The 12199-nt window shown below is 44.3% G+C and overlaps 2 protein-coding genes across 2 annotated transcripts in view; both read right to left on the bottom strand.

Moving 5' to 3' along the window:
• The window catches only part of LOC126524516 (chymotrypsinogen A-like), a 34346-nt gene extending 32998 nt beyond the window's left edge, over positions 1-1348 (bottom strand). The window contains exon 1 of the mRNA XM_050172817.3: positions 1281-1348. Within this exon, the coding sequence (XP_050028774.3) occupies positions 1281-1324 (44 nt within the window). The 5' untranslated portion in view covers positions 1325-1348. The remainder of the gene's footprint in view (positions 1-1280) is intronic.
• Positions 1349-7672: 6324 nt separating this feature from the next.
• Positions 7673-12199, bottom strand: part of LOC126524517 (chymotrypsin-like elastase family member 2A) — a 43233-nt gene continuing 38706 nt past the window's right edge. The window contains exon 6 of the mRNA XM_050172818.3: positions 7673-8103. Coding sequence (XP_050028775.2) covers positions 7900-8103 — 204 coding nt within the window. The 3' untranslated portion in view covers positions 7673-7899. The remainder of the gene's footprint in view (positions 8104-12199) is intronic.

The raw sequence follows: 12199 nt of genomic DNA, 5'->3' as shown, positions 1-12199 counted from the left end.
CGAGATGAATTTATTTGCCACACTTACAGTAGAATGCACATGAATGGGGGCGAATTAATAAAGTTACTGATCAACTAAAACATGTTACGATCTCTTAGGCGTGTTGATAAGGGTCGAACAAGTGCAATGTCCACTAAATTATTTGAATAATATGTGCGTTATCTACTAAGAAAAGACCACCAAATGGATAATCTGGCTCTTTCTTCTTTTGTGCAGCGCATATAGTATACAGTCTGTCCAAGATGACGGCACTAAATGCAACAGTAATGAAAAGCGGGACACTTATTATGCACGACAAGGGCTTCATACCGTGCACGACTGGCACAATGCGAATCTGCACCAGCAGCTGCCTAGTGATTAGAAGCTCGTAAACTGCATACCGAAGCATCGAAAGGCACTTAACGCTTTTCATATAGCCCGAAAGATAACTTCAGCTGCTAAATTCTTTATAAAAGAGACAAAAAATATCTTCCAACTACCGTCAAACGCAATGCCTTCAGTTTGAAACGGGTAAAGGCGCTTCCCGGAGCGTCTAATTTATTGTTCTCTAATTTTTACGGCTAAATTTCGAAGCTGCGAGGGACTGAGCTTATTGCAGGTTTCACGCTCCAAAAGCGTTTGTGGTTGCATATATTTAGATTGGGTGAATCTAGATATTTCTGCTAGATATTTCTTCAAGTCTCATGTTTTGCTTGCGGTAACTTCCGAAAATATTTAGATTGGTTGCCAGTAACCTTAAAAATACTGCTACTTTTAAGCTATACGAAAACGGCAGCGCACACGCTGCTGATGCATGTCCCGCAAAGACGGCCTTTCATACGGGTACGCTAGCAGTTATTCAACTATACGTCTGTGTTTGAAAATTCTTCATGCTAACACAATTTCGAGATATATACGTAAAGCGTGTCACGAAAATTTCACTACACATGCGGCGCAGCATTCATCGCGGCCGAATCGAGTGCCACGAAATGAGATCTACCACACTGGCTGCCCAACACACACAATCTGCTTAGTGGCAGCTCAGTATCAAGTTAAAACATGGTGTACTTCCTTTCTTCCGCACATCAATTATGACGCTAAAATCAACAAGCGTGAGCGATCGCTTGCCGTAAAACATTCCGTATGGTAGAAGTGAGAACAAGAGCGCGTTATACAAATCATGAAAACGACAAACCGATACTATGCCCGAGCCGCCTGCGCTACTTGCAGCCGGTTCGCGCTACGAAATGCGCTCACCTAATCATGAGCTATTGACGCAAACCATCTTTGCTAAAGATTACCGTTCAATGTAGTTGACGTGTGATGCCACAAAGAAGACACGCATACACAAACACCAACGTGCAGGCAGACACCGCACACCGCTACAAGCGTTTACGTGCCTGGCGCACTCGGTGAGAATTCAAAATGACGCGGACAGGTGGCGCACCGACGTGCATGCGCAGGAGCACTCCAGGGCGTGCGTGCTCCAAGGAGTCTGAGCGCCTTTTTCTTTTTCTTTCTCTCTCTCCGCGCGCCACGGGCGCCGGAACCGTTTGCTTTTCTTTTCCAATTCTCATCTTTTTTTGATGGACGAACGAAATGCGCTGCGAGGTTGTATTACAAACGCTGTGGGCTATCGTATGACTGGAACACACACATGGATGAATGCGCTGTTTGTAAAAGCAGTTAGAGGGCCCTTCAGGCGCTTGCATTATCACCAGCGACGATGAGTAATAAAGCGTATTTGTCGCATATCTTCCAGCGTACCGCCAAGTGTGATGCCAGCACGTATGTTAGTGCTAATTTTCCCTTCAGATGATAGGTCAAGGAAGGAAGGAAGGAAAAAGTGGAGAAGGAATCGCAGGGAGGTTAACCAGTTTAGCTTAACCGGTTTGCTCCCCTACACATGGGAGCGGGATGGGGGGATGAAAGATGGGGTAGGGAGAGAAAGAGAGCACATAGCACAACACACACATAGTCAGTTAGAGTCCATCACTTTTGCGTCCCACTTGATATCACTATCACAGCCGCTTGTCCAATCCCGTCTCTTTAATGCAATGATTACGGCAGTGAGGTACTCATATGCGTGGCCGCGCAGGCATACCGCCTGCGAAATACTTGCTGGGCTCAGAAAATTTGGCACATATTTTAAGTGAATGAGAAACTTTGATGAGTTTATAGTGCAGGATATCAGTCAAAGAAAAACCGTCCGATGTTAGTGATGCAGCAGAGGTATGAAGATAATGTGAAAAGTATCTGAGAATCGGACGACACACAACGCGCACACCACATGCGCGACATCGCTTCATCGCACACTGACAAAATGCGCGTTGGCAGCTACAAACATTACGAGTGTCTGTGCTGTTAGCTTGATGCCTGTTTGGAATTCGCTTGTAGCTAAAGTTGGCGTTCATAACATCTATTATCAGAATTGGATCGGTGTTTTGCTTTCTTTATTCTACCGCCGCAAAAGTCATGCTATGACAACTGTGAAGACTGTCTTGGGATTGCCGAGACAGACTGCGTAGATCATATCATGTGGTCAACAAACGCGGAGGTATACACTGTGTGTATACTGAAGTCTACAAATAGGCTCTACAGCAATCTCAGCAGTATAGAACTTCAGTGGTTTATTGTTTAATTAATTAATTAATTATTTAATTTATTTATTTACTTATTTATTTATTTATTTATACTGCAGACCACATAACCTGGTCGAAGCAGGACGGGCGTCTTTTTTTTTAACAAATCACATTGAGTATAAGGGTGAACATACATTCTGTTTTGCATCCAGAGACAAAAAGCAAAAATGAACACATTGTCTAAATGTACACAATGCTGCACGATGGCAAGACGATCGCACTCTGGTATAGAATTCCGTTGAGACAATGTGTGCGGGAAAAGGGAAAATTTATAAGCATCTGTTTTTGCGAAATATGGCGTTAAAGATGTTAGTTGTTGTCGTGTATGTCTTGTAGATAGCGGGGATAAATGCAATGAAGGGTCAATAGCGAATTTTTGGTTAAGGAGAGAATTCAGGAAGCCCAAGCGAAATTGCCTTCTTCTGTACTGAAGGGGGGGGGGGGGGGGTATGTTATTGGCTGTCATTAGTTCCGACGGAGAGTCCACACGACGAAATTTAGAAAAGATAAATTGAACGGCCTAGCTTTACATTCTTTCGAGTTTATCAACGTTACGTTTTTTGTAAGGGTGGCATACTATGCTTGCATATTCTAGCTTTGGTCTGATTAATGATTGATAGCATAGAAGTTTTACATTTGGTGGTGAATTACGAAGCTTGTGTCTTAAGAAACACAACTTTCTGAAAGGAGAACAAATGTTGTCAACCTGTGAATTCCAGGAGAGGTTAGCAGTGAACGTTACACCTAGATATTTGTTGCTATCGACATGGTTAAGTGTAAATGAACCTAGGGAGTAAGCATACTGCATGGCAGATTTTTTTTTTGGTTATGGAAATGGAAACTGTTTTTTGTGCATTTATGACCATGCCCCACTTATTGCACCATTGGTATATGTAATCTAATTTTTTGTTTAGTTCTCGTTGATCATGTATGCTGCAAACTTCACTGAATAATATACAGTTATCTGCGAACAATTGAATTTAAACAGTTGGATCAATTATATCTACGATATTATTTATATAGCACCAAAATGGCAAAGGCCCTAGTACACTGCCTTGGGGCACACCCGAAATGACTGGTAGAAGGCGCGAATTTCGATCCTCGAGGGTGACAAACTGCACCCCATTTCTCAAATATTCAGCCACCCAAGCGACCAATACCTTCGGAAGACCAATTTTGTTTAGTTTACAGATTAGTTTATCATTAGGAACTTCATCAAAGGCCTTACAGAAATCTAAAAATATTGTGTCTATCTGAATATTATTATCGAGACCTTTGGCAAACTCATGCGTAACAGTGACGAGTTGCGTCACTGTCGAATACTTCTTTCTATAACCGTGCTGAAAACTTGTTAATATGGAGTGTTTGTCAGGAAATTCTGTAATCTGAGTGGCTATAATATGTTCTGTAAGGTCACAACATGAGGAAGTTAAAGATATCGGTCTGTAATTAGATAGTAATAATCTGTCGCCTTTCTTGAAGGTAGGGATTACTTGGGCCGTCTTCCAGTCATGCGGCAAAGTTGCTGTTGACAAGGAACTATTAAAAGTAATAAAAAGGAGCTTGGCAACGCATTCGGCATATCGTCGAAGAAACACATTTGGAAGATTGTCAGGACCGCAACATTTTTTCGTATTTAAGTTTAAAGGCATAGAAACCAAACCAGGATATCAAATGAAATTGACTTCGCATGGTTGAAATGAGATTGTGGTAGGCGTGCATGGTCCAGATACTGAAAACACGCTATGAAAATAGGCGTTAAAATGATTTGCTATATCGTCATAATTTGTAACCATGCTACCGTCAACTGATATCTTCGAAACTGCTTTCTTGCTTTCGCTAAGATAATTCCAGAACTTGGAAGGATCATTCTTTATAAAATTGGGCATTACAGTTTTAAAGTAGTAATCCTTTGCTTGATGCATCGCTTGTGCAAGGATTCTTTGGTGTTCGCTGATAACTCCGCACGGTGCGTGCCGCTTTCTTAGCCGTTTAGTTTTTTTCTTCAATTTAATAATTTCACGAGTCATCCAGGGTGTACGCCTGGGCGTTTGTTTGCGTTTGCGGGGTATAAAGTTGTTCATACTGTAATGACACGTCTCAACAAATTTGTCCCAGAGAGCGCTCGTGTTTGGGGCGCCGTCATCAAAGTCTGCAAGTACGGTTTCCATGTAGTCAACACAGAGCATCGTGAGCTCGGGAATATTCCTTAAAATACCGAATGGAAGATTTTTGGTAGCTACTACATTTAAGAAGAGGAATTGACACGCTTACAAGTTCATGATCGGACAGCCCTTGTTCCACTAGAATGGTATGTTTTGAAAAAGCCCTATTTACAAATACTAAATCTAGAACTATGATATGCGAGAAATCGTCAGCGCATCTCTACGGGACTGCGCGGTAGTCGAGGCTGAAGAAGCGGCCGTCGCTCTAGCGGCAGCGGAGGGCTATCGGACTAGGCGGTCCTTAACAATACTAACCGACTCCCAAACAGCATGCCGAAACTACATGTTAGGCAGAATAGGTCACAGAGCGCTCCGCATACTCCACTCTGCAGATCACCACACACAAAACCCAGAAAAAGAACAACAAATTAGACACACGATAGTGTGGCCGCCGGGTCACACGTACGTGGAAGGCAACCGTGAGGTCGACAGGGTAGCTCGAGGATACACTGCATACCGAGCACCCTCCGCCAATCACCTGGAGGAAACCGAGCCAGTCCCCAGTGAATACTCGGCTATCCTAAACTACTATAAGGGCAGCAGGAAGCGGTACCCTCCACCGCATAGCTCTCTCACTAGAGAGGACTCCGTAGCTTGGAGGCTGCTAAAGACGGGTGTATATCGAACTTTAACACCCTCAGTAAAATAAAACCCACACAATACACTGACAAATGCCCATGGTACCAGGAAACACCCACACTCTACCATATAACGTGGGCCTGCCAGAAAACAAATGCGGCACAAATAATACCAAACCCGAGTGCGGAGCAATGGGAAGGAATGTTCTCCAGCGACCGTCAGGACGTCCAGCTAGGGCTGATCCGACAGGCCCAGCTGGCAGCGGTATCCAGCGGAGCCCTGGACTAGGGGCAGACGGCCATTGCTAAGAAGATGGAAAGCACCATCTGACTCCGCGAAATTCATTAACTTTAATAGAGCTCAATAAACATTTTTCCTCCTCCTCCTCCTCTAGAACCGAGCTTGCATGTCCTTGTACGCGTGTGGGTTGTTTGATTATTTGAGTTAGGTCGTGAGCGAGCATGATATAAAAAATAATGTTAGCGTGTTTACTGGCCTGGGAACAGGCCAGTCCCTCCCAGTCCACACTTGCCAAAATAAGGTCCCCAACCAAAAATGTTCTTATTATGATACAGTGACATATGTTCTTTCAGTACAGTTAAGTACTCCGTGCACGCGTCCGGAGGCCTGTAACATGCGTATAAGATGAAACTATGTCCCCAACAGGACAACTTTACGCACAAGCATTCAAGAATGCCAACATCAGTTGTAATCGTAGCTTCTACTTCGGGATTAACAAGGTTTATATCAAACGCAGCTCCGTATTATCAACCGGTGCCGGCGCTTGGCTACAGCGTACACGGGTTAGGCCCAGATTAACGATTTTTCTCTATGGTCAATCTATAGATGGCATGTAAACCTGAAGCAATAAGAATTTTACAGTATCGGTTGTTTCATACTTCATCTAACGCCTTACCAGAATCGGTATACGCGTTGTTCGCACAAGTTAACATGACCTTTGGTGACCTACCCCCCGATGGCCTTACTAGCGGTAATATAGGAAACCGTGGAAAATATTTTGAATTGCATAGAAGTATACGGGGTGTTTCACTTAATTTGAAGCAGACTTTAAAATATGCAAATGCTACGTAGCTGGAGAGAACCAAGGCAATGTTGTCTGCGATCACTTGGAAATACCCAGATTACTTTTTTGCATTCCCCTCATTATATAATAAGTGTTAATTAATTTCTCAATTATATTAATTAGATGAATATCCCCAATGATAAAATTGTAGAGCAACATTAGAAACTCCCGATACTGCTTTCTGTTGCTCAACACGTTCTCCATAGAAATGTTTTCCGAGCGTGAAGAAGCCCGCGATTACACACAATGTGACTCGAGCGGCCAGTCGCGCAGCAACATATATATGTGTGTGTGTGTGCGTGTGTGCGTGTGCGTGTGCGTGTGCGTGTGTGCGTGTGCGTGTGTGCGTCTGTGTGTGTGTGTGTGTGTGTGTGTGTGTGTACGCGCGCGCGCGCGCGTGTTTGTGGAGACCTACGTAGAGTAGGAACAGAAAAGAATAAATATACACCTTATCGACTTTTTATATAGACCGTCTATAGACTGCAATTAGCAAAAAGAAATAGAAATCTTATCGACCTTCGTCTGTAGAAAATCTATAGACAAACAATAGACAACGATAGAGACTGTATCGACTTTCGTCTATAGGTGTCTGCTGTAGGGAAGTAGACAAAAAAGAAAGAAACACCATATAGACTTTTATAGACCGTCTATAGACTGCGAATAGACAAAAAGAAATAGAAATCTTATCCACTTTCGTCTATAGGAAGTCTATAGACAAATAATAGACAAAATAAATAGAGACTGTATCGACTTTCGTCTATAGAAAGTCTACAGACAAACAATAGACAAAAATAAACAGAGGTTGTATCGACTTTCGTCTATAGGTGCCTGTTGTTGGGAACTAGACAAAAAGAAACAAACACCGTATCGACTTTTTCTACAGAGCGTCTATAGACTGCGAATAGTCAAAAAGAAGTAGAAAATTTATGGACTTTCGTCTATAGACAGTCTATAGACGTTGTATCAACAAAAGTCCAAATCTATAGAAAGCAAGGTCGTCTATAAAAAAGTCCGTAGATTTTCTAAAAACAGTATAAAGTCAATTTTGTAAGGGTTAGAAACTTTCATCTGATTTTGTTTTACCCCTCGTATAATCCTCCCGAAACGAAAAAAAATAGACATATAAAACAATACTGTCGAGCGCGGGTATACCAGGTTGTATGGAGCACTGAAAATGACACTTGTGAAGTTCTCGTCTTCTTTTTTTGGAGGGATGGGTGGAGCCGTACCTTTATCGGAGCAAAACCAAACACACGCACTTCCATCATGTAACAAAAGTTATAATTTAAGTAGATGACCAAATGAAATTTGGCACATGGGAGATGACCAGTTCTGTGTTTGTCCACACAGCAAGTGACACGAAGTGTACGCACACCTGGAGCGCGCTGTTTCACGTGAGCGTGCACACTTGCACTTTCCGATTGAAGGTTCTGGCACGCAGATACGGGTATATGAAGCTGTCCACGTAGCTGGAGACCCGCGTGAAGACCATGGGCAGCGTTACGTCACCGCATTTGAGCGGGCCGCCGGAAAGCACTCCCTGAACGTACCAGTGACCATCGATGTTCTGCAGCACTGGAGCACCGCTGTCCCCCTGCACGGGGAAAAACATGAAATTTGTTCGCATTGATTTGCTAGTGACGCTCACCTCTCGTTCAACAATCTGTAGTGGCGCTAAATATTTTATGGCGTGAGCTCAGTAACCTACAGTGACTGCTGAAAGAAATCAAACGCACAGGGCTCAAACCGCTGCACATGCACTGGCGTGTCTGTAGCTGCGTTTGCACGAGTGCGGCATGTGGCGTTTGGCGTTCATGTAAACGGTGATCATGCGCAAGGAAGGCAAATAACGTTAATGCACCAGGGGAGTAGTTGGAGAACGAGTAAACTGCTTGACGCGGTACATGTAAACGCTGGCGTATCGTGTCGAGGGAAATTCAGACGGCGGCCGGCGTCTGCTCTCCTCCACTGACGGGCGAAATGCGCTCGCCGAAGCAGGCTCTAGCTTGTTTGAGAGTTCAGTGGGATGAGTCACATATATGCGCTACCTTCATGCGCTAAGATATGCGATTCGTTCGCAGAGAAAAATCATGAGCCGCACCACTCTGTGAAGGTGGATGACCAGCGAAGCTGCGTAGAAGAGGACAGATGTGACACAATCTTTAACAAAGTACGAACCCATTTATTTTCTTGGTGGGTGTCATCGTCACGAAAAGAAAGCACACACACTTACTTTTATACATCCGCGTTCGTTCGTGTTATACATTCGTTATATGCGATGTTTTCGTTTCGCGATACACCGATGCAAAGAATGAGATCGAAATCAACGCACCGGCTGGCATTTTGCCAGTGCCATTAGCGCCTTGGCAGACGGAGGGACAATATGGGAACGCTGGCATGATGAGCGGCAATGGAGCCATCTGTGGAAAACGGCGACGGCGAAGGCGCGAGCAGTGGCACGAGCCATTGGTTATGATAGTTTTTGGTCACACAGATTTGTTGACGGACTCCAAAAATGCATGTAACGCTAGCCAAAACCAGCTTCCCTGTAAGATGGTCGACCTGTTGTTATGTCCACACTGCTTCATAAGCTTCACAGAGGGACAGCATTCTAGTCCCTCTATACGGTGGCCATGTTTATTGGCGGAGATTTTATCATCATCATCATCATCAGCCTGGTTACGCCCACTGCAGGGCAAAGGCCTCTCCCATACTTCTCCAAGAATCCCGGTCATGTACTAATTGTGGCCATGTTGTCCCTGCAAACTTCTTAATCTCATCCGCCCACCTAACTTTCTGCCGCCCTCTGCTACGCTTTCCTTCCCTTTGAATTCATTCCGTAACTCTTAATGACCATCGGTTAACTTCCCTCCTCATTACGTGTCCTGCCCATGCCCATTTCTTTTTCTTGATTTCAACTGAGATATCATTAACTAGCGTTTGTTCCCTCACCCAATCTGCTCTTTTCTTATCCCTTAACGTTACACCTATCATTCTTCTTTCCATAGCTCGTTGCGTCGTCCTCAATTTAAGTAGAACTCTTTTCGTAAGCCTCCAGGTTTCTGCCCCGTACGTGAGTACTGGTAAGACACAGCTGTTATAAACTTTTCTCTTGAGGGATAATGGCACCCTGCTGTTCATGATCTGAGAATGCCTGCCAAACGCACCCCAGCCCACTCTTATCCTTCTGATTATTTCTTTCTCATGATCCGGATCCGCAGTCACTACCTGTCCTAAGTAGATGTATTCCCTTACCACTTCCAGTGCCTCACTAGCTATTGTAAACGGCTGTTCCCTTCCGAGACTGTTAAACATTACTTTAGTTTTCTGCAGATTAATTTTTAGACCCCCCCTTCGGCTTTGCCTCTCCAGGTCAGTGAGCATGCATTGCAGTTGGTCACCTGAGTTACTTAGCAAGGCAATATCATCAGCGAATCGCAAGTTACTAAGGTATTCTCCATTAACTCTTATCCCCAATTCTTCCCAATCCAGGTCTCTGAATACCTCCTGTAAACACGCTGTGAATAGCATCGGAGAGATCGTATCTCCCTGCCTGACGCCTTTCTTTATGGGGATTTTGTTGCTTTCTTTATGGAGGACTACGGTGGCTGTGGAGCCGCTGTAGATATCTTTCAGTATTTTTACATACGGCTCGTCTACACCCTGATTCAGCAATGCCTCCATGACTGCTGAGGTTTCGACTGAATCAAACGCTTTCTCGTAATCAATCAAAGCTATATATAATAATTGGTTATATTCCGCACATTTTTCTATCACCTGATTGATAGTGTGAATATGGTCTATTGTTGAGTAGCCTTTACGGAATCCTGCCTGGTCCTTTGATTGACGGAAGTCTAAGGTGTTCCTGATTCTATTTACAATTACCTTAGTAAATACTTTGTAGGCAACGGACAGGAAACTGATCGGTCTATAATTTTTCAAGTCTTTGGCGTCCCCTTTCTTATGGATTAGGATTATGTTAGCGTTTTTCCAAGATTTTGGTACGCTCGAAGTCCTGAGGCATTGCGTATACAGGGTGGCCAGTTTCTCTAGAACAATCTGCCCACCATCCTTCAACAAATCTGCTGTTACCTGATCCTTCCCAACTGCCTTCCCCCTTTGCATAGCTCCCAAGGCTTTCTTTATCCTCTAGACTATTCTCTCTTCCATTATCGTCGTGGGTGCCACTGGTACTGTATAAATCTCTATAGAACTCCTCAGCCACTTGAACTATCTCATCCATAATCGTAATGATATTGCCGGCTTTGTCTCTTAAAGCATACATCTGATTCTTGCCAATTCCTAGTTTCTTCTTCACTGCTTTTAGGCTTCCTCCATTCCTGAGAGCATGTTCAATTCTATCCATATTATACTTCCTTATGTCAGCTGTCTTACGCTTGTTGATTAACTTCGAAAGTTCTGCCAGTTCTATTCTAGCTGTAGGGTTAGAGGCTTTCATACATTGGCGTTGCTTGATCTGATTTTTCGTCACCTGCGACAGCTTACTAGCATCCTGTCTAACGGATCTACCACCGACTTCTATTGCACACTCCTTAATGATGCCCATAAGATTGTCGTTCATATCTTCAACACTAAGGAGCTCTTCCTGAGTTAAGGCCGAATACCTGTTCTGTAGCTTGATCCGGATCCCTCTTGCCACTAACTCATTGATCGGCTTGTTATGTACCAATTTCTTTTGTTCCCTCTTCAAGTTTAGGCTAATTCGAGTTCTTACCATCCTGTGGTCACTGCAGCGCACCTTGCCGAGCACGTCCACATCTTGTATGATGCCAGGGTTAGCGCAGAGTATGAGGTCTATTTCATTTCTAGTTTCGCCGTTCGGGCTCCTCCACGTCCACTTTCGGCTATCTCGCTTGCGGAAGAAGGTATTCATTATCCGCATATTATTCTGTTCCGTAAACTCTACTAATAACTCTCCCCTGCTATTCCTGGTGCCTATGCCATATTCCCCCACTGCCTTGTCTCCAGCCTGCTTCTTGCCTACCTTGGCATTGAAGTCGCCCATCAGTATACTGTATTTTGTTTTGACTTTACCCATCGCCGATTTCACGTCTTCATAGAAGCTTTCGACTTCTTGGTCATCATGACTGGATGTAGGGGCGTAGACCTGTATAACCTTCATTTTGTACCTCTTATTAAGTTTCACAACAAGACCTGCCACCCTCTCGTTAACGCTATAGAATTCCTGTATGTTACCAGCTATGTTCTTATTAATCAGGAATCCGACTCCTAGTTCTCGTCTCTCCGCTAAGCCCTGGTAGCACAGGACGTGCCCGCTTTTTAGCACTGTATATGCTTCTTTTGGCCTCCTAACCTCACTGAGCCCTATTATATCCCATTTACTGCCCTCTAATTCCTCCAATAGCACTGCTAGACTCGCCTCACTAGATAACGTTCTAGCGTTAAACGTTGCCAGGTTCATATTCCAATGGCGGCCTGTCCGGAGCCACGGATTCTTAGCACCCTCTGCAGCGTCGCAGGTCTGACCGCAGCCGTGGTCAGTTGCTTTGCAGCTGCTGGGGACTGAGGGCCGGGGATTGATTGTTGCGCTTATATAGGAGGTTGTGGCCAAGTACTGCACCAGGGTGGCCAATCCTGCTCTGGTGAGGGAGTGTGTTACCGGTTCTGATCACCGGGATCAGGCCACACTCCAGGCCTGTTTATGCAAT

Source organism: Dermacentor andersoni, chromosome 3 (genome assembly GCF_023375885.2).
Source record: "Dermacentor andersoni chromosome 3, qqDerAnde1_hic_scaffold, whole genome shotgun sequence".
In the NCBI taxonomy this organism is placed as follows: Eukaryota; Metazoa; Arthropoda; class Arachnida; order Ixodida; family Ixodidae; genus Dermacentor; species Dermacentor andersoni.
This window is presented reverse-complemented; position numbering and strand designations above follow the sequence as displayed.